Source organism: Melanerpes formicivorus, unplaced genomic scaffold (genome assembly GCF_026170545.1).
Source record: "Melanerpes formicivorus ecotype bairdi unplaced genomic scaffold, bMelFor1.0.p_v2 SCAF_2, whole genome shotgun sequence".
Lineage (NCBI taxonomy): Eukaryota > Metazoa > Chordata > Aves > Piciformes > Picidae > Melanerpes > Melanerpes formicivorus.
In genome coordinates, this window is record NW_027142354.1 from 49,344,544 (window position 1) to 49,370,304 (window position 25,761).

A 25,761-nucleotide genomic window follows, 5' to 3' on the forward strand; every position below is an offset into this window, starting at 1 on the left:
TTCCACTTATTTATACATTGAATACTATGCTCTGACAAATAGTGACTACTTCATAACTTCTGCATCATCTGCAAAATTTAAACAAAGATCAGATATAACATTTAGCTTCTTTAGTGTCACTTTTTTCCCCCATAGCTTTTAAACATTTTTATTTTGTGCATAAAGTCATTTTAAAGTACTCTGAAAAATTCAATAGATATTAATATACTCAAGATATACAATTAGAAAGTTAGTCAGTGAAGAAACAGTAAGTATAGTTAAACTGAACTATAACCTCTGGGTCCCTACAGCACAACTTTTTAGCGAAATAAGATTTACTTACAAATTATAAATATTTGTCCAGTGTCCATATTTTATTTTTAAGTAATACATAAAGGCTGCAAATGGGAAAAATTGACACAACTCTACTTTCAAAGCACAATTAATTCAGTGCACTTACAAATACATCCAAGTGTGCCAGCCTGCCGCCAGTCAGGAAAAGCAAATTGCAAACATGTCATCTCTGTGCAAACAATAGTTATTATTGACTCAAATCTACTGAAATTGTCCCCATCTAAGATCTTCAGAGTTTTGTACTTCAGGGAGTACCAAAAGTCATTTCTCATGATCAGTCCAATAGTAAAAGAAATATACTCCTCTTGAAATAGGAGGAGGAAAACAGCTGTAGCTAAATCATCAGATAGTTTAAATTGTTATAGTGCCAATAAAGCAGTTGGCAACTTACTGGAATCAATTAGTCACCCTCTAAATATTTTCTCATAGAGATGAAGATGTTTGCTTAGATGAATCAAAAGACCCTGAATTTCTTGAATCAATGCAGCATTTCATGTTTCTGTTAAAATTAATTTTAATGTACTAAAATTAATTTCAAGTTAGGAGTCCTTAATTTTTATCTGGCTGCATGAAATACTCTGTGTGCTTTTCACTCCCACCAGTGTTCATCACACCTGTAACAAAGCTGGCTTGGGTTTGAGTTCAATAGGCATATCTTCCCTAATTACATTCTTAAGAAGCATTATTGAGAGAATATACAATAAAATAACAGATGAGTATGAAATATGAGAAAGAAATCCTGTGGCTGTGTTGAGAGTGACAAAACACTATTACCTTTAAACTCTGAATCTGCTGACAGTACTTTGCCTCTGGAACAAAGTTCTATGGAGTTTGCTACAGGCAGTTTAGTAGAATCACCTGATAAAATGCAGCTTGTTGCCTATCCTAGGTATCAAAACTTGCTTCCAGGAAATTCCCTGGGGATGGAAGCTTGCATTTAGCTTGATGGTTAGCTGCATCTTTCTGGATATTCAGCTTTAGACCTTGAAAACTCCCTGACATTTCAGTTGGGCATTTTTAGATCCTGGCAAAAAAACCTGCTTGTTATTAGCCTGGATGGACTTCCATTCCATGGTCACTCTTGACAAAAAGAGTTACACTAGCATAACTAACCAGCTACAGCACATAAGCAATAGTTTCTATTTCCTTCTTTCTTGTATCTTGGTCTTATTATTTCAAATTAAAAGAGATTAAAATTAAGTTAATCAGAATTCTTCATTCACCTTTTCTATGAAAAAGCAAGATGAGACTGAAGCTCCCTTTCATAGAATTTCATAACATTCCTTTGGGTCCTTTTCATGTCCTGCACACCAGTGTAGCTCCTAACCTTTCAGTAAAACCATGTCAAGTTACAACAGTTCAGAATCAGTCCCATTTTAGCAATCCTTATTCTATTCTTTAAAAAATATCCTGTTATTTATATCACTGTAAACATTCAACTAGAGCAGAATTAAAACAAATGCACATTCTTTTCTTTGACTATTGGACTTTTGTAGCAGAATCAATGTAAGAAATCTTAAAGTAGTTGGAACCCTGTTCAGTTTGTATCTTTTTCTTTTGTCCAGAGACTGTTTCCAGGTGATGTCCAATATAAATATTCCCCATTTGGAAATTGAGAGCACCTGCAGACAGACCAAGCCTTTAGCTCTAAATGTCCTTCAGTGATTTCTGTGAGACCGAGAGCTGTTCCTCAGTTGGGCTGATAGTCATTACGAAGATGCATTGCAGTAGGTTCAAAAAACTAGAAGAAAAGTTTAGAGAGAAATTTAAGTTATCACTTGTTACTGACTATGTTAACCAATAAAACCACTCAATGTCTAACTATCTCAGCAGACTTAGAATAAAAGTATATAACAAGAGAGAACCCTCTTAGAATTTGTTGTTCATTACCTGGATCATCAAAGTTCAATTGTCAGTATGTATAGCAATGACTGTTTTCTCCTGACCTTTACTTTTCCAGTGTTTAAACTGAAACATGATGTAACAATCCACACTGCAAGCTTTGTAAATATTAACATAATGAAGCTAAATACTTTCCCAGTGTTTAGTCTGCCACTTTTCCTGATTTGTCACATAGCTTTGATCTCCTCTCAAGAACCTCTGTATTGGGCTAGACAAATTGTACTGTTTGCTATTGTATACAGGTTTTTTGTGGATGGCAGATGTTACTGTATTCTACATAAGAACACACACCCATAGAAACATTCACAGTAACACAGTATCACTTAGGTTGGAAAGGACCTCGAGGATCATCGAGTCCAACCTATCGACACAGACCTCATGACTAGACCATGGCACCAAGTGCCATGTCCAATCTCCTCTTGAACGCCTCCAGGGTCGATGACTCAACCACCTCCCTGGGCAGCACATTCCAATGACTAATGACTCGCTCAGTGACGAACTTCCTCCTCACCTCGAGTCTAAACCTCCCCTGGCGCAGCTTGAGACTGTGTCCCCTTGTTCTGGTGCTGGTTGCCTGGGAGAAGAGGCCAACCCCTCCCTGGCTACAACCACCTTTCAGGTAGTTGTAGAGAGCAATGAGGTCACCCCTGAGCCTCCTCTTCTCCAGGCTAAACAATCCTAGCTCCCTCAGCCTCTCCTCATAGGGCTTGTGTTCAAGGCCTCTCACCAGCCTTGTTGCCCTTCTCTGGACACGTTCAAGTGTCTCAATGTCCTTCTTAAACTGAGGGGCCCAGAACTGGACACAGTACTCAAGGTGTGGCCTAACCAAAGCAAAATACAGGGGCACAATGACCTCCCTGCTCCTGCTGGCCACACTATTCCTAATGCAGGCCAGGATGCCATTGGCCCTCCTGGCCACCTGGCACACTGCTGGCTCATATTCAGGTGGCTGTCGATCAGCACACCCAGGTCCCTCTCTGTTTGGCAGCTCTCCAGCCACTCCGACCCCAGCCTGTAGCTCTGCATGGGATTGCCGTAGCCAAAGTGCAGCACTCGGCACTTGGACTTGTTGAATGCCATCCCATTGGACTCTGCCCATCTGTCCAGTCGGTCGAGGTCCCTCTGCAGAGCCTTTCTACCCTCTAACTGACTAACATCTGCCCCTAACTTGGTGTCATCTGCAAACTTGCTGATGACTGACTCTACCCCCTCATCCAGATCATCAGTGAAGATGTTGAAGAGGACGGGGCCCAGCACTGATCCCTATTCCATTTTACATGTACAAAACATGGGGATGACATATCTTCAAATTTTCCACCTAAATTAATTACAAATTGACCTTAAGTAGTGAGGGAGTAAGTCCTCGTAGCGCAACTTTAGTGCTTCTTTTTTTTTCATGTTCTAAATGGCACAGTCATATTGCTACAGTTAAGCATCTGTCAGCATTACAGTTAAAACCTCTAGTGAGAAAGGGGGGCTTATGGTACAAGTATCAGCATTTTCTGGGATATGAAAACTGATGTCTGTTATTTCAACTAGGGATTCTTCCATATACATATTTTCAATTACCTCATTTTTTTTCTACTTTTATGTTGTCCTCTAGCTGTATTAGGGTTTAATAACATGCTGTCTAGCAAAATGCAGGCAGAGAACTGTGTTAGCTTAATTTCTATACTTTCACCAATGTAACTGTTGTCCTGCCACAGTACTGCTGCTCCACAATGCAAACTAGTTTACATTCAAATATTGTTTATGTACCAGGTTGCATAAGATGACTGCTACTTAAATGTTTTCCCACTTGTTCCAATGGAGCATGGAACCATGTATTTCAATATTAAGGCCAGAAGATAACTTTTTTCTCAGCCACATACAGAAAGCATTCAGTTAAAGCACTTAAACATGGATTTTTTTTTTCCATTCAGAGAATACTGTTATTATTATTTCAATGGACTGATTTTTTTTTTCAATTTTGTTTTTCAAACAAAAGCCAAAAGAACTCAACAAAGTAACTCAAAGAAAAAAGAAATTAAAGAAAAGCTAATATACCTGAAATATTGCCCCAAAAGGCACTTTGTAAATGAAACTAAAGTTTCTCATTAAACAACACTCTACCAATATTTAATCTTTTGGGCTTGAGTTGAACTGGCCTCAAAGCATGCCTTGCTTTGGAATGGAATGGAATGGAATGGAATGGAATGGAATGGAATAGACTAGACTAGATTAGACTAGACTAGACTAGACTAGACTAGACTAGACTAGACTAGACTAGACTAGAATAGAATAGAATAGACCAGACCAGACCAGACCAGGTTGGAAGAGACCTTTAAGATCATCGCGTCCAACCCATCAACCAATCCAACCCACCTAAACATCTAAACCATGGCACCAAGCACCCCATCAAGTCTCCTTCTGAACACCTCCAAGGATGGTGACTCCACCACCTCCCCGGGCAGCCCATTCCAATGGGCAATCACTCTCTCTTTGCTCATCTAACTTCTGTATCTCCCCTGTCTGAACAGAAAGGCTTACATATTTGTAATGCATGTTTTAAAAACAATCCTGGTTTTTCTTGAGAGTAACAACTGGTGAAGTGACACACTATGCTGATTTAGAAACCTAGTAATGTTTATCACAGTCATGATTAATTACAGCTGAGTACACAATCAGGAAAACAGAATTTATGAAGAAGAGCTTGATCAACATTTTTACACAATTGTTTACAGTCTTCATCATTCAAAACATCCCAGCTGTCAGTACTGTTCTGTTTTCTAAATCTTGCTGCCGGTTTTCTGTCAGTTTTACAAGACTACTTTTGAATTTGTGAGCATGTTGGTGAGCTTGCAAAGGTGGCATTTTAAAAATATTTATAGTCAGCACTATGTCCTAGACTTTAGAAGTATTTTAAAAGCCTAGTTCTAATATAAGAGTTAATATACAAGGCTCGGTGTAAATATTTCATCACTACCAGGGAAAATGGTAACTACGTTCCAAATATTTCTAGATCCAAAATGTGAATGGTTGAATAAAATCACTGGAGTTATGGCAAGCTACTGAAGCTGAGGACCCAGCCTCTAAACAGAAGCTGTAATGATTATGAATGAGCTTTTTTGATACTTCCCTCCTCTGATTGAGATAAGTAATTTGCACACGTAATCAATATTTTAATAGCAGGATCAGTAACTCTGACACAGATGCTAAATTTAGCATTGGGCAGATTTTGAGTGGCCAGGAGTTAGCAGCTGTGACCTCTTGAGAGAGACATCTGCAGGAACATTTGTAAGAGATAGTGCCTCCTATCTTCCTGCCCTCCTGATTTCATATAAACTGCTTGGCAGCACACTCCATCTTTGAGAGACAGCATTTCACACATCGTACTAGGAGCAAAAATCAGCAAAATTAGAGGCTAGTAGCCTCTGCTTCAGGCAGAGACAAGACACCACCAATCAGCTGATCAGCACTGTCTTGGTACTTTGAACTGTAACATCTCTTGGCCATCCATGAGATTTCCCTTGGCCTGCTTTACCTCTAATCTAGGAAATAAAGGTACAATCTGCTCACCACTCATACCAAATTGCCAGCCTCTGTTTTTATTGATGTAGAGACTCTGTGCAGTCAGTACTGTCTAAATACCATCATTATCTCCCTAGCTGTCCTAAATAAAGCTAAATGTACCAATCATTGACTGCAACATACAGTGAGATTCCAAAACTCTATGGCAACCAGACAAATGAATATATTTTTTAGCAAGAAAATGGGACACCATTAGCTGTATTTAGGCAAAAGGGGGAAATTAGAGAATTAAAGCACTGAAGACTTAAAGTTTAATGACTAATCACTAACTGATTATTCTAGACATGCTCAATTTGCAGGGCACACATCTCTTCTGGACCTCACGGAAATCTAAAGACGTGACCACTCTCTGCTTGATTCAAACAAATTTAAGCAAAGAATTTAGCAGCTTTACCTGAATAAAATAGTCTAGCTGTATGAAGAAACAGGAAAAATTGAGAGTTAAAATTTATATAAATAGGGAGTCCAGATTCACAATCTGTATACTGCAGTTGTCAATTCTTCACACTATGGGTAAAGGTTCAGAATTAATTACAAACTTTTTGGGAGACCATTATCTTATTACTTCACTGAGCAAACCTTAGGAGATATTAAAGTTCTTATCTACTTCACTGCATTGCTTCAACAGATAATTCTACCATTCCTTACTGCAGATAGGGAGATTACCAAATGGAAGATTTAAGATTAGTTTGTTTGAGACTGGAGTCATACGTTGTCTTACACAAAGTGTTCTGCTCAATGCAACATGGCACAGAGATAAGTGTTTACATTTCTCATCTTCAAATGGCCTTTCTCCTGTGTACAGAGTGCCACAACTGCTGGACAACAAAGCTGATTTATTATCAGTAACTTTCCTCAGAAAAGCCTGATTAACTGGAAGTGCAGGAGTAAATGAAAAATTAAATTAACATCGGTCAAGTAAACATATTATCAGTAAGTATTAAAAAAACTCTACTACTCACTTCCATTGTGTCTTTTGAAAGATAAACAACCCAGTACACCAAGTTGAATCCTGCAAATGCCACTGGAAAGAGGATCCTAGAATACTGGTCTATTTTGCTTGTGCCTCCAATAGCAGGCGGTGGGGCTGGTGGAGGAACAGACACTGGTTGACATTGGGATGCAGTATTCGATGTTATGCTGGCTTCAGGAGACTGCTCTGTCTGAGATGCTACAGAGTTTACCCGCTTCTTCAGGTTACAATTGGAGTCAGAATGCTGTACAAGAGGAAAACAAGAAAAAGGAGGGGAGAAAACGATGAGTTTTGGATACAGAGTCTTAGGCTTTGTGATCATTAGGCTTCTCTCCACCTTTTTACTCAACTTTCTGATTTTATTGCTGCTTCTCTGCTATAAAACAACCTAAGAATATCACAAAAATAATGTAAATAGAGAGAAGTACATTTGTAGCCTAGAGCTTTGTTTTAAAAGCATAAAAGAATATTTGCCTGTAATTTCAACATGGTAATAAACAGAAGCTATAAAGAGCAAAAGAAAAAAAAGATGGAATGAAAAAGCACTCGAGTTATCTGTTAATATGGAGCAACAGAAACACCTTAGAATTTAAATAGCAATGCCAATGTACAATATCTTAGTTGAGATTGATCTTAAAGCTTAATCAGTAAAGAATTGGAAAAAAAAATTGATATTACTGATGAAAAATCTTGTGCACAAAATTCCACAACACGAAGCAATTTTTGGGTTTGAATGAGCAACTGTTTAGGTCAACAGAACTAAATGGTTAAATGACTGAAACTAAGGAGGGAGGTTTGAGACAATGTAAATAACCTACAACACAACAACATACATATCTGTTGTAAAATGAAATAGTAACACTTGAATGGTTTTAAGGTAGCAAAATTCTGTTTGATACACAATTTCCAAAGTCCTTCTTTGGAAGTGATTTAGTGACAATCATTCACTTAAGTGTAGCCCTGTCAGCATTTTGGGGATTTATTTTACAGGGCTTCTATGCATGGAAACAGATTTTAGTCAGAGAAATGAGTACATTGTTCAAAGGAGAAGAAGCATTTTCTAAAATACATAGCCTTTGCTTGTGCTTGGGTCACTTTCTACATGAAAGACTAGCCTAACACATCTCCTGTGTGACACAGTTGTAACATGAACTATCCTTTTAGCGGTCCATGTTACTGCCAGGCTATCAGAACAAGTGATACTGCTCAACATGCCAAGTTCTGCTCATGGATGGGTATGCTGGTATCCAACTGAAATTAGGGAAAGATGGATTCCTCACAACTGACTTTACTCTCAGTAAAAGGTGGAGAGAAAAGGAAGGGAAAAATGTTTTTTCTGCTTTATCTGTATGCATCTCTTTTACATATTGCGCTTTTTCTTCCCCCCAAACTCATCAACACTTCCAATTTGCCATAGCCCTTTTCATTCCACTTTGCCATCTACACATCACATGGTTAGTGTCGTGTTTTGAACAGCTATTAAATGGCATTCATAATCTGAGGCTGTGCCTATCTGGAACGCAGATGTTTGTTTTTGTATTTTTCAGTAACACAGCAAGCAACAGACACATTTAAATAGAGGATGATCTACAGATGTGTTACAGAAGCGGAAAGAGGGTTATCCATGTCCACTTGCACTAATCATTATAATAATCCCACTCTATAATCAGACTGACTGACCAAGCCTGGGCTAGTGCTGTCATTCAAGTTGCTATTCCATTTTGCTGGCATGCCCTACTTTGAACTGAACTGCAGAGGTCATAAGGTGGCTTGTTTTTCACTTCACTGCGAGGTAACTTTTTACCTGACGTGTTCTAATGTATGGTGAGTCAAATTCTCCTCTGGATTATTCAAGTACGAATCAGGAGTTACTGTACTGAGGTGATGGAGTTAATAGTAAGAAGAACAGATGTAGCATATGGTCTGTGTATGATATTCAGTACTGAACATATTTATTATGTAGAAGTAGTAAAATCATTGTGATCGTCTGCATAGTATTTGGAAAAGTGTAATGCTGGTCATGATCTTATTTATAATACTTATTAAATCTTATTCCTATTGAAGGAGAATGATTGCCACATGATTTCATTTTAAGTTGGAGACAGGGAGATCTGGAGTGAATGCATATCCCAAGAACCTGTGGAAGAATACTAACTTGAACATGCTCCCACTTTGGGGCCAGCTTAGGTTCATTTCTGTCAATTATTTGGTATTAATTACATCTCATTAGCTAAAACAGCCTGTTCTGATATTCAGTAAAACCACAGGTTTTTTGTCATGTTCTTCACCTGCTGAGGTGATAATTTAGAGTTGGTATAATTAAGGAAGTCCCTGAGTAGTTCTTTACACTGTCTTTAACGCCCTCACATGCCCATCCAGCAAGTCAGAGGCAAGATGATATTATTGTATACTACTACCCAGGATACAGAATTCAAGGTCCAACTTTATCTCAGAAGTATAATTAAGATGTTTCTCAGTGTGGTAGCTGACTGTAGATCAGACTTGCAACCCCAGCTGCTGACACAACTCATATTTTTCATGGGAATTCATTGCTAAACCAAGAGGACAAGACAGTGAGACAAAATCATACATTTTTTTATTACAGTTGAATCCTGACCAGCAGCTACAATGATCTGTCTACTACATTTAGACTTAACTTTTTCCTTGACAGAGATTACCTAAAATGGCATCATGAAACTTAAGCAGAACACAGAAAACAGGAATGAATACTCTGTTTTCCATTGCTCACATAGCCAATCATTCAAACACTAAGGACTGTTTTGCAAGTAGCAAAAGCAACAAGAAGCAGCCTGAGGCTTGGCACACTGTGCCATAATGAAATGATGAATTTTGTTAAGTTACTGAATTCTGATTCAGAGGAGTACTCTTGCACTCATGTGGAATATTAATCCCATCAGGCAATTAAACTTGTCACTACATATGACTATCCAGTGACACAGAACAGATTACAAGATCACTATTTAATGTGAGATTCCACAAAACCAGACAAGGAAAAGATTAGAATGCATACAAGCTTCTATTAAGCTACCTGATCCCCTAGAAAGTTCTCAAAGCACTCTCATCTATAAAGGTACTGCTCTCTCACAACTCTCATCAGTATCACTAGAATTTACTTATGCTCAGACTATCACAGGAGGCTCTCAGTGAATTGTTTGGCTTCCTAATTTTTAAAAATACAGCACTGATAACCTTACAGTAAACAGAATTCTCTGCTGTTGGGTTTTTTCTGTTTTTTATATAGATACTAACTGTGACTTATGAATGCACTTTGTTGTGTTTTCCAAAAGATTTCTGCAATTTGTATTTGTAAAGTTCTCTACTGGTCTCAGTTTGTTTGTACTGCAAATGCATATGCTCACTATCATTTAGTTTATGACCTAGCAGTAGCATGAATATCTTATGTATGCACTTAGATACTGACTAACTCTAAACAAATGAGTATCTGTATGTCCTTACTTATCTCTCTTTTACTCACTTATGTTTCTTTTCCCTGCAAGCAATGCAGTAAAGAGAGGCTTATTAAGCAAAAATTGTATTATTCCTCCTTTTCTTTATAACTTATTAGACTAAGGATTTTGACCATTGATGACATTATGAAATACACACACAAATAAAAAACCCAGAAAACAAAAACCCCACAAAACTAATACTGAAACTCAATGTCTGTACAAGGCAGAATAGTAAATTAAATGCCTAACATTCTTTTTCTCTGTCCATCTCATTAGTAGATACCTTGAGCGTTTTCAGTCATTCTGTCTTAGCTCCTAAAGAGAGAGTTAAGCATAGTTTAGCTCTCACATTCAACAGTGTGATCTGTAAAAATTCTGCTTAGTTACTGAACAATCCATATGCAGCACCTTGCCACAGGAAACTTCACAACATTATGTAAGATCTCCTTTAGGGCATGCATTAAGATACCTCAATCTTTATAGTCCTGTGTAGCTTAAGTATCTATCTCATGCCAGAGATTCATTATAAGCTATAAATCAGACATTTTGTTGCATATCTCACCTGTGAAATCCAATTTTAAAAATGTGCATGGCAAACATCTATGAACGGTGTTCTGCATAATTAAAAGCTGAATATAGTCATTAATAGTCCTAGCTTTAAGCATCTCTTTAGGAATTCTTAGTTTCCTTTCCTAGAAAAATGGGGAACAACATGCAAATTTAAGTTTTTTCCATGCTTTGCCCTAATAAAAGACTTTAGGTTAAATTAGTCAGTTGGAACATGGAAAATCCATGTTCAAATTCTTTCTTAAGATTCAGAGATTGAAATTCACCTTTCTCAAAATATAGCTTTACCATCAGGTGAAGGTGACTAGGTGAAGAGGCTGTTACCTTCTTATTTCAAGATGGCTTACTTTGCATGGAAAATCTTAAGACCCATTGGAGGCAGAAAACAACTTTGAAAATCATAGCATGCCCATTGCATTAAAGTTACTATCATATAAACCAGGTAAGTGCTAAAGACAGCAGAGTCTGAAACTCTGGTCATTCTATTTTCAAAGTGAATCTACTGCACTAGAGTCTCATCCTAACATTTAGATGTAGCATTTCAGAAGAATCATATCATTAGCACAGAACCTCTGTCAAATATATGTATATTAAACAGATTTAAATGTTCAGAGTCATGTTTGTCTCTTAGACTTATCAGTGTCAGTCCAGAACAATCCCTCTATATTTACTTAGTGAAATTTCTGCAGTATGTGGAAACTACTTTGAGTGTCTGCATGAGAGAGAACCACACAAACAGCACTAGAGAGGTTAGGTTGTGTTTTTTTCCTATAATATAACTTTGTTTAGTTTGTTTTCACTGCCCTCCTACAATAAAGGTACTGGAATTAGACTTCACTGTTGAAAAAACCAAGGTCTAAATCCAATGAATATAGAATTTTGCCATTTTAGTGTATGATATCAGCTAATTCTAAACCTTGCTCACTGCCCTGCATTGGCTTTGCCAATCAGACAAATATTTAACTCAGGCATAACCAAATAATGAGCATCTACTTTCTTTGCTGAAGTGACAAAAAGTCAATGTAATTGAAAACTTTTGTGTGCTTTTTAATAGTCTATTTGATAATTTGCTATTTTGGAGGAGCAGGAATGTCTCCCTAATTCAATTCAAAGTGTCATGTTCTTAGTCAAGCCTCAATGCACTTATCTGTTTCTTGGATGAACTCACAAAGGGTAACTGATAATTCATAGAAGTGCTCTCCTTTCAGTTGCATTAGGATATTCATTAAAGACACTCAATATATTCTGATGTCATTACAGAAAACTAAATCCTCTATACCAAAGTGACATATGGCTGCTCTGCAGTTGGGCAGGGCTGTTAAAGAGAACAAGAATCCTCTTCTGCCCAAGCCATGTTATTTTGGAAACACAGGGACTAGGTTGTCTGTAGGGAGAGCTTCTGCTCTCCCAGCAGTATTTCACTGCTCTGTCCTGTTTTCTGTTAAAACAACAGATCCTTTACAACATAACTGTAATCAAACTACCACCCTGTAGCAATCTTTTGCCTTTTACTTGACATCTCTCACATGGAAAGGGTATCTTTTATCCAGGGCAAGTACTCCCTGATTATTTCACAGAGTATTACTTCAAATGGTGCACTCCAGACAGCATCACCAATTCTCCTTCCCCTATAACATCCAGTACTGGGATATTTCTGGATAAAGAAAGCCACAATAATGAATATGAATTATTTCTATTAATATAGAAAATACGCATATGATATAGATAAAGAAAGCTAGATACCACTATGTGGGGCATTTTATATATATGTGTGTGTGTGTGTATATATATATATATGTATGTATATATGTAGTTTCGTTTTACATGCTAGAAATAGGTTGGTCATCACAAGAATAAAACCAGGTTTCTGTCAAGGTCCAGATGACTACTCAGCTTGTTGCCATCATATTTTGGAGCGGAACACCCATAGTTTTGTATTTCACACAGGGATTGCCTGCAGCTGACAAAGAAAACAAGCCAAATTCTGCCCTCAGTTAACTGAGGTAAATAGAGTGGCTTTCCTGGAACCAGAACAGGCATGCTGGGCTATCATCAGTTAACTGAGTACAGTCAGACCACTGTCTCCCTTACAGAAACCAGTGTAGTCCAATGACTTCAGCAGAGTTTCTCCTACTTTCATTAGTACAGTAGAGCACAACTTGGTCTTCTGCCATTTTTACTTTCTGAGTGTACAGGGATTTTGGCTACAATATAAAAAAAAAACAGGAGAAAAAGTTTTGTACTTTTTAAATAAAGCAAAATTTAAAATAAAATTAAGTAAAAATTGACATGGAAGGAGGCTTTCAGATCATATTTTGAATAAAAGACAGTTGAAATTTTAGTTTATGCTTGGCATGGTCTGCAATGATACACAGACCATGTAAGTATCACCCACAAGTACTGGAGGAGCCACAATCATTCAGAGTATGCTCTAGTATACCTGGGCAGAGGGCTATTTTTTGAAACAGTTGTCTTCTAGAGTCTAGGGAGGGGAGCAGGGTGAGGGTAGCAGCTCCACAGCATCTGCTGTGAATTCACCTGCAGTAGCATGTGCTGAGTAGGCCAACTTGTTTTCATATCACTCAGCAGGGACTTCCCTATGATGAACTCAAACTTGAATACGGAATTGTGTGTAGGATATTTCAGAGCTGTTATTCCTCTTCATCATGTAGCAGCTATCAATATTGTCCTCATGCTACATAAATCCAAGTGATCTCTTTAGTTTGCCATCCACAAAAAAAAAGTCAGAAAAAGGATTAAGTTTTAGTACGCTTTAGAGTTCCTTCAGTCTTAACAGTATTTTTATGTTACTCTATTGTTTCATTGTTACTCTATTGTTTCATTGTTCTATTCATTCAGTCCAGAGTACTTCTCAGTCAAATAGCATGATACTGGCCAGGGCAGGGTGGGGTGGGGGAAGTATATCCTAAATATTGGCAAATGCTACTTTCTTTTCCTCTTATTGTTTTTTATACAATTTAAATATAAAGGTTTACTAGTTAAAATGAATGGAGATATGAACATTGCAAATACTGCTAAAACTAAATGAGCCATTCTGCTGTCACTTCAATGCAAGATCATGCAAACATTTGCTTCCAAACTCCTTTTAAACTTTTTGGCCTTTCATATTTATTCTTTTTATATATAGCTGTGGTTTAAAAATTTACATATTTAGTGAAAACAAAATACATTCATTACATCTTACAATGTGCTCACGTTTTTTTCAGTATTAATAGTAAGCAGCTGCAATATGGCTTACAAGCACACTGCTTCCCAGTTAAAGCAAAGAATGTTTGTTGATTAGCTCTAAATAAGGAGCTCTAGCAAGATGCTGTGGTTTCACTACTATATGGAACTCAGAAAATACCTAAATGTTGTAACTTTAACTATTGTTTACAAGCATATGTTTCAAAACTGCCACATGGTGGGTAAGGTGCTGCCAGAATAGTCAGTAGCTCTTAGATTGTCTTCCTTATTGGACTACAGACTCAAAGGTTTTGCAAGGTTCTGAAACTCTGGTGGTAGTAGAACTGATTTTGAAATCAGGAGGGCTAGAATGATAAATATATTAACATATGTTGTGAGACAGGATATATTATATAGCCTGAGATGTAAGGAATAATATTTACAAGCAATTCTGGCATACTTTTTTATACTGGAAAGTCTTTCTGTCTTTTGCATATACTGAAATCTATCTTTATATTTTTCACCAAGCTTCCACCAACACAGATTTTTATGAAAGCACAGATGCCAAGTTTATGTAAAGGCTAATTCCTCTTCTTCCAGATGACCCACTTAGGGTACTACAGTGATCACATAATCATCTGGCCAATGCATATAGAGTGATAGAATGGTTGGGTTGGGAAAGATCTTAAGGATCATCTAGTTCCAACCGCCCTGCTCTGGACAAGAACACCTTCCACTAGATCAGCTTGCTTAAAGACCCATCCAACCTGTCCTTGAACACTTCCAGTGATGTGGCATCCACAACTTCTCTAGGCAACCTGTTCCAGTGCCTCACTACCCTCCCAGGGAAGAATTTCTTCTGTAAGTAAATTTACCCCCATTTCAGTTTAAAAACATTACCCCTTGTCCTATAACTACATGTTCATTCCATTGTACAGAGTCTGCAGACTCACTGAGAGAACCACAGCTGCCTGACCATACTGCCTACAGCACTGCTCAACAAAAGTATTATGGGTAACAGCATAATGGCTTTCCTTAAATATCTTACCAAATAAACATCTCTCTAGTAAATGATACCACAAATTTAAATAAACAGCATGAATAAGTGAAGTCTTTTCATTTCCTCAAGTAAAAATAATGTCTTTGAGAAACAGACATGATCTGGTTACATAATCTCTTTCAGGTTAAGATCACTTTAATATTGTTTTGCATTCACTACTTCAGCTGCCTCTTCCTATATGATGCTTATTATCAGAAAAGCAAGCAATTACCGAGACAATCTCGTCCTCTGCCGGTACAGTTGCTGCTGATAGTGCTGCTGCCAGTGCTGCTGCCCTGGCTGCCTTCCTCATTGCTCTCTGAGTCTGAAGATTGGTAAAGTAGTTGACAGCTGCAAACTCAATAAGTGCAGAGAAGACAAAGGCAAAGCACACAGCTATAAACCAATCCATGGCGGTAGCATAGGACACCTTGGGCAAAGAATGGCGTGCACTGATGCTTAAAGTGGTCATTGTTAGAACTGTAGTGATTCCTTGAAAATAAGAGAAAGAAAATAGAAGCATTAGAATTTTGCTTCAGCCCTGCTACTCTTAAATTCATATATATTTTTCAAAGGCCAACTTTCAGCTGTCATCCTATGTACCAGCTAACCAACAAGACTGCTGAGTATTTTGCATTCTTAGTAATTCAAATCCACTTGACTTCAGCATCTCAAGTACCTGAACAAACTTCCTTAATACATTGAGCAGACTGAAAGTTAACTACATACCACACGTGGTGCAGCTTCTTGGAACTGTGATAAAACAGGCTCAAACTATGGAAAATACTTTTGAGGTGTTAGTAGGTGGAATATTTGGCAGAAATCTAGATTAACATACTGTCATTTCCTAACAGCCATCCTCTTTCTCCTGTTGTTGCACAAGATAGATCATGGCTTACAGAACCCTCACTGAATCAATCAAATTATGCATTCACATCAGTGGCAGGCTATCATCTAAATACTTCAAGCAATGTCTTTGGTCCTCTGTGCTGTTGTCTTTAATCACTGGATACATTCTTTCAGCTTTACTTACAGCACCCACAGTCACAAAAAGGGAAGGACAGAAAAGCTCCTTTTGTAGAGCAGCTTATCTATTTTCATGTAACAAATCTAGGCATGTAGCTCATGGGCCCCATAGTGCTCTTCAAGTGAATTCATGAATTTATTCTTTCTGGTTTGGATTGTACAGCATTAATAATGTAGGAAATATACTTCCCACTGTTGCCTGATACACACAAAAAGTGCAAGAACTCATTCATTAACATGTTAAGCCTCTATGACTCATGTTTGGTTATAATTATGCCTGCTAGAATGTGGAAACTGCAGATATTTAAAGACAGTAAGGGGGAGAATACCCTCTTCTGCTCTTTTCTGCAGTTGGGAAAGGGTAGGTGGGAAAGTAAAGGATGTTATGATGCCATGTTGTGATGATGAATCAGTGTAATATGAATGATGCTCAGTGGAAGGGATGCAGTGTCACTGCATATTGCAGCATCAAGACAAGGTAACTTGATTATTTTCAGGTTTTTGCAACTCTTTTACATGCTGTGGCTTGAAAGCTGTCTGAGGTTAACTACGTCCCAATGTCATTACTTAACAGGTTTTAATGAAATGCAAATAGGAGATGGTATAAAAATATGTAGGATCTCATACTTCTCCCCAAACTGCCAGACTCATTTAATAATGTGAATATAAGTATGCTGAGATTTACGCCACTTTCAAAAGTCCAGAATGAACTTCTCAATATGATGTGTGATTAGATTAGAACCTGTCCATGTGCTAGTTTGTAATAAAAAATGATATATTCTGTGCCTGAATAACAACTTTCTGCAGGAGGAATTTAAACACAGGAATAGGACTCCTATTCTATTACAGATACAGATAAGACTTCTCTCAATGTGGAATGAATGTTGATGAAATTCTCTGCAGTGTGGAAAACTACTTTATCAAACTGAATGCCAAATTGTTGTTGGTAAACTCTGTAACTGATGATTGTTTACCCTTGTCTTTCCACTCTGAACACTTCTTAAGTTCTCAAGAATCTGTTACATAATGCAATTACTGAACTATCAAATCCCTTGAAACTAAGAACTCAAAACACCTTTCCCTATCTGAGACTTTATTATAAATAAAATTTAGTCACTAGATATTAATTTAAAATTCCCAGGGTGACCTGCTAGGAAGGCAGAAGCTGAGCTGACTACTACCTTTTTGCAAAATAACAGATTAACTTTTTGACAGGAATAAAAAAAGATTAGATAAAGGCACATAAAAATGTGAAACAGCCACTGCTGAATGGATTCGGAGCATACTCAGAATCAGACCTCCAATGACTGTGTTTCTTGTTCTAGGAAATATTTGACAATGTCATGCTTCATAAAACTTCACACATACATATACACATATATGCAGAGCTATGCACATAGCTCCACATAAAATAAGCAATTTCATGCTACCAATTTGCTGTTCTTTAAAATGACACAATTCCAGAAAATGTAAGAGTGCCTTTTCAAGTCTCCCATTTTTCACTTGCATGTCTGTAAAGAGCAAGTGCTTCTGACAATTAATTTATCTTTGCAGAATGTTCAGGGTATTTATTGTAATACTATCTACAAGGGTAACTGACATCTATTTTGGAGGCAAATAGAGTTACTAAATGAATTTGCTCTCAGAAGCTGCTTTTGGAATACCATTGTTGTTCTTCTATCAACTCTCTTCTCTAGAACTTAACAATTTGGTAGCTAAGAAGAAAAAAATGATACTGTGGAATTCAAGGATTTACAATATAATTTGGAAAGAAGACATTTCCATATTAAACCTTCTCCATTTAAAAAATTTTCTTTTTCATTTGGGCCTGAAAGTCTTTTTTTGTCATAAAGAATTTGCCCTCTTTTCCTTTTATGAAGGTATTCAGAACCCATTGGATTTTGAATTAGTAAGGATTATAAATTCAGACTGTGTCTGGGAGAAATAAGAATGGAATAAGGATTGAATTATCCTATAAAAATGCAAACATCACTAATTTTGCACAATACTGAGAAAGGTGTCTATTTTACTATTTATATTTTCTGTTTCTAGTATTGTATTTACTCTTCAGTGTGACATCTAAAGAGTTGTTATTCCAGGGTTTGAGGTCTCTATGCAATTATTACTGAATCATCTAAAGACTTATTTAAACATCATTTCAAGCATATAGAATTGAGTGCCACTGCTGTAGAGAGTGTAACTGTATACAGTCCAGAAATGTGATATAAAGGCAAATCAGGTACATCATACTTGCTGTGCAAATTCCCTATATACATTTTATGCTTCAATTGCAATAGACATCCTTGAAAAATCTGCTGCCTGGTATTTTAGTATTTTTAAGCACTTACAGAAATCCCAATTGCCAGAAAATAATACTTGTAAGTGCTTAATGATGCCAAACTGCATCTCAACTCCCAACTGGGATTCAAAGAACAGAAGTTTTGATCTTTCTTCAGAGGCACCTGAGAAAGCTGCGTTCACTTAACATTCCTATAAGTTTGCAATGCTTTTATGAATACCATTTCATGCAGGTAGAAAATGCCCATTAACTGAAATGAAATTATACAAATTCTGCAGCCTGCTAACTACAGTTATAGACTCATTTTGAATTATGAGACTTGCATTGTTTATGCTTAGGGAACATAAACCTGCTTTTTTGCTGCTGAAGACAAGTCTCACAAAGGGAATTTTTTGTATAGAAATACTGGGTTAAGAGAAAATAGATAGGATTGCAAAGCATGTATGTATGGGTAGTGGATTCATGAAGTTTTTTATGAGTTTTATTATTTTTGCTGAGTTTTTTATGATTATTTTTCTAGAGACAGCAATTCAGTCAGTGCAAATTTATGCCTTAACGGTGAGTGCAGTTTCAGAGCCTATTGATATTGAAGTGGGAGGTTTGTGTCAAGTTTAACAGCAGAGCACACACTAAAAATTGAAACAAAACTCAAAGCTTTGGGAGCATTAATTCAAACAACTAGATAGAAAAAAAGGGCCCTGCTGTTCAATATAGCCATGCTTCTCACACTGCAACTCCAACCTGTGCTAGGGACAGGATTCATCTCACCTAGCTTGACCATCTAATGTCCTTGCTAGTTGTTTAGATATCTTTGTAGACAAGGGGAAGAGAGCACTTCAGAATAAGTGTTAATGTACCTTATGTCAGATGAGATTAATTCCATCCCATGTGATTTTTACTTTTTTAAAGATTGGTTTCATAAGAGAACAAATCAATAGAAAAATTCCTCTTTTAAAAAATGGAGACATTGACATTTACTCTGAAACTGCCTCTTCCTGCATACCAAAAAACATTACAAACAAGTCTGGCTAACCAAACATTCAAAGTAAAGACTGTTGACCCTTACAGGCAGAATGAATATTATTTGGTTTCATTTTAATATTTACTTTTGTCCACCAAAACGTCCTAGCTGTCTTTTCTAATCCCCACTGGACTACAGTAGCTGTTTGACACAACAGATTCAACACAGTGAATGAAATGAAAGACAAAAGGACAAAACACAAATACCAGCCACAGTTCTTGCTGGAACAGATTCTTTGTTGATCCAAAACACAACTTGAGACAGGACTACAGTCATGATGCATGGAATGTATGTCTGAATGAGATAGTAGCCTATTTTCCTTTGAAGATGGAAATAGAGCAGCTGAAGTGAATATTCACCTAAAACAAACAAGCAATGAAAGGAATGAATGAATGGTGTATGTGATGCTGAGCTGTTCAAAGACCTTAATGCAGCGTACCAAAAACTGTTCTGGCTGGAACAGACTCCTTGTTAATCCAGAAAGACACCTGAGAAAGAATGACTGTCATAATGCATGGAGTATATATCTGTATCATGAAGTAGCCCATCTTCCTTTGCAAGTGGAAATAAACTGTCATGATTACATATTCACCTGTTAAGAGACAAGTACGGTACCATTATTTTGGCAACATATGAGTAAATGCTATTGGCTTAAGCCAAAAATACTCTGTTCAGAGTAAAGCACTTAGAGGCCTCCTAGTGCACAATAAAAATAAGCTGATTAAAAAAAAAAAAAAAAAGGGAAAAATGAAAATGACCTTACAGAAACAGAGGAGAATAATATTAATGTTATGTATTGCTTTTACTGGGTGGGGACACAGGGGAAATTCCTAAGAATTGCATGAAAAATTGTATGCTTACAGGGACTGTTCCGAAAAGCTCTCTTTTAAGTGACAATGGTTAGATTTTTTTTCAAAGAATTTCAAGTTTTTAAATGGCAAAATATAATTAAACTAATTCAGTTCTACATGGAAAAAACATAATTAATTTTCAAGATGTGCTTTAGAATGTCAATAGTTTGCACAAGGCAACAGCTTACCTGTGTTAGATTTAATTGTTTCACTAGATACAGTTTGTCCTATGAGGTCATACTGGAGGAGACTGGAAGACTCTTGTGGTACTTCTACTGAATGCAAGGGTCCTTTTTTCCATGTGTAAATGATTTCACTTTTTGGATAAGCATCTGAGTTACACAGGGAAAAAATACTGTTATTAATTGATGTCATTTTAAAGCAAAAATAAGTAACATGATCCCTTTTGTGTCTCAAAATACCCATGAAAACACGCATCTTGCTCCAGCAAGTTCCTAACCTCATTAATGACAAAATGCTAAAAATAAAAAAACCTTAAGAGAATGGTTGAGGTGGGGATTGATAGGCACTATCTTTTATTTCTTTCTTTGCTATAAAGCACATATTAATTACCACAGATCAAGTATATATTTTCAAAATTGATTACCACAGATCAGCTAAATATTTGCATAACTAGAAGCAGTATGGGAAATGAACCACAGCTTTTATGTCTTGTTGAAGGACCCTCTTTGGCTACTAGCCATGTAAGAATAATAAATAATAAAATATGCTTCAACAGTCACCCTTCAGTGAATAAATTCAATTCCACGTGAACAATATGAGTCTCAGAGGAGAAAGTAAGATTCTAGTATTAAAAAAATACAATTACAAATTTCAGCTAAGTCTCTTGGGATCTCCCTTGTGATCTGCTCATGTATGTGTAGACCAATGTATTACTATAAAAAAAAACTGAAAAAGAGAAAAACTTACAGCTTCCAAACTTCAATGGACAAGCATGTCCATCCATAGGGAAGTTCACCAACCGCATAGGGCAATCAGCATTAATGGTTAGTCTAGAATACATTATAGTAGATGACAATGAAAAAAAAAATGGTATGCAGGCACACTGGTGAAAGAATCAAAGCCAAAGTCAACCAAAAGCAGAAGAGTAGGTTCTCACCTCATTGTGTAAAGAATAGTTCCATTCTGCATAATTCTGAAAAGTTTGTTAGGAGTTGTCATATTATGAGCAATTGATTTTTTTCCATTTCTAAAAAATGTGTCTGGTGTCCAGATTTTACTGACCATTAAATTGTTCAATCTCAAAATTTCAGTTGGCCCACTAAACTTCAACCTCTCATCAGTCCACGTTTGCCGAAAGAAGACATCCATTGTGTATTCCTGTGGAAAATAAACAGGTGGTTGACTTACTTCTGAGGGCCAGCAGTTCCAGGCTGCTGTATATATGGTAACTCCATGAAAGAACCTAACACACGTCAATGGCATTTCATTTACTGCTTAAACACTTAATCCTATTACCATTAAGTAGCTACTAACAAAAAAAAGTCTATGAAACATATCCTACCATATTATTATTTAAAGAATAATTAAAAATTAATCAGTTAACAGATAATTTTATATTTATAAGAAAAAAAAAATCATTGTGCTCTCAGAGATGATAATTTACTTCAAAGTGACTGAGGTCTAAGGAAATATAAATGTCTAATTTAGTATCTTTTCAAAGTGCAAGAAACAAGCTATCAATGTTTAATTGCCAGGCATAAAAAGACAGTGCCTCTTCTGCAGCTTACTTGGGATAGTCACAAAGAGAGAGAGTCACATCACAGTAACATTATGATGTCAAGTTAATATTAATCTATGTTATTTTCCTTAAGGGTTCTTAGTACTATTCTCAAAAGCCTTCAGAAAGGAATTCTCTATAGAAGTTGTTGAGGAAATGGAGCTAAACCTTGACCAGAGACAAACTGTGTAAGAAATAAATGTTATGCCTTCTCTTTGACTGATGAACAATGTCAAAAATAGCGACCAAAGTCAATTTCCAGAATGGGAACAGCAATGCCATCCTCACTGTGAGGGCTTAGTGTTTTCCTGGGACTGCTGCTGTAATTAGCAATGTTCACCCAAGTCTGAAGCTACCTTTATCTGGGGGCACCCAGGAGGACAAGCAGCAGTAGTCTCAGAAATAGCACCCTTCCCCTGCAACTATGCATTACTTTGTCTCCTAGCATGCAGCCTTCCTGCACACCTGTGTCAGGCCACAAATGCTTACAATCCTCTTAGGGAGGCTGAAGAGGTATCTTTACCCTACCATCCGAGCCTATACCCGGGGTCTGGGCCTCAGGCTGCCCCGGGCTGACTCAGCCAGGGAAATAGCTATATGCAGCTCCAGCCAAACTGCTCTGCTGGGCCCTAGAGATTGTCAAAAAGATTAAGCTTAGTAATCTGCTTTAATGACGGTCGACTCAGATGCCACCGTAATGAATCCCAGGAAAGCAGCACAGGGGCGGAAAGCGGGGCCCTTACCATCTCCACGTCCGATACTGGCCCAAAGCTGGTCACGTAGATGTCCGTTTTGACTTCTGTCACGGCGCCTGCGGGACACGGGGAGGAGCGGTGTGCGGAGCGGGGTCTGGGCTGGCGGGACCCGGCTCTCCGCTGCAAGACGCCTAAGGGCCGTGGTGCCATCACACCACCGGGCCCGTCCCCCAATAGCCGACGGGCTGGAGGCTGGCGGGACGCGGGTAACTTTCCGCCTCTGCCCCCCGGCTCTTAGATTTCACCACCCCCCTCCTGCCGGGGCCAGGACAGGACCCTGCCCCCGCACCCGTACAGGGAGTCGGCTTGCTCCCGCCCACCCTCCTTCACTGAGCCGTGTGCTGTCATGCTCCCCGAGTTTCCTTCTACCTCCAAATCCCGGTCGAAGCCTGTTGTCGTAGCCGTCCAACAGCTTGTCCAGGATCCGAGTGATGTTTTCCGAGTAGAGGTCCGGCCCGTCGCCCTGGTCTCCCAGCGCCTTCTCCATGCTGCCAGGAGAGGCGAGTCCCGCCTCAGCCCTCGAGCCGGACTCGTGTCCCGTCCCCTCGCCTCAGCGCTCGAGCCGAACTCGTGCCCCGTCCCCCCGCCTCGACCCTCTCTCCTAGCTGGCGCTGGCCGAGTAGCCGGTCCCGAGGGGACAGCAGAGGAGGGAGAGGGCCCGTCCCCCGCTCGTCCGCTCCTACGGGCAACGGCGGGGCAAGAGGGGGCCTTGGGGTGTCGGTGGGGCTAAGCCCAGGCTGGAGCTAGCTCACTCACCTCACAGCGACGCATACCCAGGCAATGAGCAGAGCCATGCCTCAGGTATGTGTGAGGACGTCTCAGGTGCCCTCAGACCCGTCAACTGGAGCAAGTGGTGGTACTCATCCTTCTCCTCTCGGCCAGGGGCTCCGTCGGTTTAGGATATTGCAGAGTCTAGCTGGGTCACCCCCTTCCCCGCGGTCCTCGGCTGCCCTCTGCCCGGGGTGGGGACGTGGGGGGTGTTTGTGGCCGTGTGCGTCCTTTGGATTCGCCACCGCCGTTCAGCCTCATCTGACTGTTCCAGTGGAGGAATTAGGGTTTGAAGGGACGGTGCACGGTCGGAGAGCAGTGACAATAATCGAATAAGGCATTAGGGGAGATTAAAAGGAAGAAATCCACTGCTAGTTTTGGCATGGAATTAGCAGGGACCCGTTAGGAAATCTGGAAAAGCGCTGGCATCTTGCTGATAGAGATTATGTTAGAAATGGCCTCAGCTTTTATTATGTTTATGGTTCACAGGGAGATTATTATGCAGTTTCTACATCATTAGAACTTTGGGGAAAAAAAAAAAAAAAAAGGCCAACCACAAACCCCAACAGTTTCCAGTTTACTGTGTGTTTTGACCTCTCTCAACAGATCTCCCCATGATCAATCCTACAGAGGGCTTGAACACCTAAACATTTTAGTATATGAACATTGAACAGTAAAAGTTGGGTTTGGTTCAGTTTGGGGGATTTTTGTTTGTTTTTTTTTTAATACTAAGCTGTTTGGATGGTTACATACACAGATTTTACTTGGACATTAAACCAGAGCATTACTAGGACTTTTGTTAGAATTGGAGCTCTTTACTTTTAAACCACTGGGATTGTATAGCATTACTAATTTTGTCCTGATAAGTACTGATTTGATCATTACTGTCCCCTTCTTCAGTAAGTGTGTTAATGTAGTCTGTCCTAAAGGAAAATAAGTTCAGTCTGCTCCAGCTTTTTCTGTGACATTATTACTTCTTATAAAGCCAATGAATGATGTAGCACCTATGTCACTTAGCTACACTGTAAATAAAGGAATTGGAGCAGTTTTCTTTCATCATGGTAATACAGAGGAACAAATATCCAACATTGAACAGTTTCAAGGCCCAGCTTGACAGAGTGATGGGCCATCTCATTTAAACTATGTTCTTACCCTGAAAGACTGAACTAGATGATCGTTGAGGTCCCTTCCAACCTAATACTCTATGAAAATAACTAGCCCAGAACAAATTAATTGTTTTCATAAAATATTTCATAAACCACATTTGTGCTACCAACTTTGAAGGAAATATATTTAATTATCAAGCAACAGAAAGTATTTGCCTGAAACTAGCAGAACCATGTATATTTCAGCAGTAAACCTAGATAAAGTCCAGCACTGAGGCTCTGTGCTCAAAATTTGTGTTTAAAAGATATTGTAATGCTACAAAACCAAGAAAATACAAGAATGCAATTAAAAGTACAGAATGTGTCCTCTGTCATCGAGTTCCTTTCCCTCTTGTCATGAGCAGTAGCATCATATAATCTGCATAGGTGGGCTGAATGCACACAGCCAGAACACTGTCTTTGCCTTTCAACAGTTGTGAACCCAAGCTCCTGAGAGGCTTTGGTGCTCTATGAATACACCAAAGATGTAATCTCTGTGAATTCATCATGAGCTAGTATAGCTCAATATTTTTGTTGTAACTTGGAACCATTTATCTGCATTAATTTATTCACAGACAATAACATCACAGCTATGAAAAATCAAAGGTTTGCATGTAGGTAGAAAAGGAAGAAGCAGAAAAGGTAAATCAGCAAATCATAACCTTCTGGGGATTATGTTCTTCTATCTGGTTCTGATTTAAAATGTACCAGTTTGAAACTTTACACCATTTTTCAAATATGTTTGATCTTAACTGAGATGTTTGAGGCTTTTGTGTGTGTCACTCTTCTCAGAAGATTAAAACTTCATTTAGCATATAAACACCATTAATACCCATTTTTGCAAATATGCTTACATTAGTGCTAAATATGTAAATACATTTTAAAGTGTTAAGGTTTTGGGCTTGTTTGTTTGTTTATTTGGTTTTTCTGGCTCCATTGGATCAGTTTATTCACTGTTAAGAGATCTATGTTCTGTGGTTTACCTTATGTCGCCTTTTAGAATAATCACAGAATCACCAAGGTTGGAAGAGACCGCAAAGATCATCAAGTCCAAGCATGTCCCTTTCCATTTTTGAAGAAAAGTAAAAAGAAGTCTTGGCAAAATATTAGCAGAA

At 38.2% G+C, this 25,761-nt stretch overlaps 1 protein-coding gene across 2 annotated transcripts; it reads right to left on the reverse strand.

The window, feature by feature from the left end:
* Positions 1-351: 351 nt before the first annotated feature.
* On the reverse strand, positions 352-23,800 carry GABRA6 (gamma-aminobutyric acid type A receptor subunit alpha6). 2 transcript variants are annotated; one of them, XM_068159471.1, is made up of 10 exons: positions 23,490-23,800; positions 23,103-23,221; positions 22,722-22,789; positions 21,358-21,578; positions 21,168-21,250; positions 20,426-20,569; positions 19,826-19,978; positions 15,273-15,532; positions 6,768-7,022; positions 352-2,074 (listed from the first exon to the last, which is right to left on the reverse strand). In XM_068159471.1, the coding sequence occupies exons 1-10, from the start codon at positions 23,525-23,527 to the stop codon at positions 2,024-2,026; spliced, it is 1,392 nt and encodes a 463-aa protein (XP_068015572.1). In that variant the 5' UTR covers positions 23,528-23,800; the 3' UTR covers positions 352-2,023. The 2 variants fall into 2 exon arrangements, with proteins under 2 accessions (XP_068015572.1, XP_068015563.1); XM_068159462.1 differs by lacking the exon at positions 19,826-19,978 and adding an exon at positions 19,593-19,745 and having other exon boundaries at positions 23,490-23,797.
* Between the last annotated feature and the right edge of the window lie 1,961 nt (positions 23,801-25,761).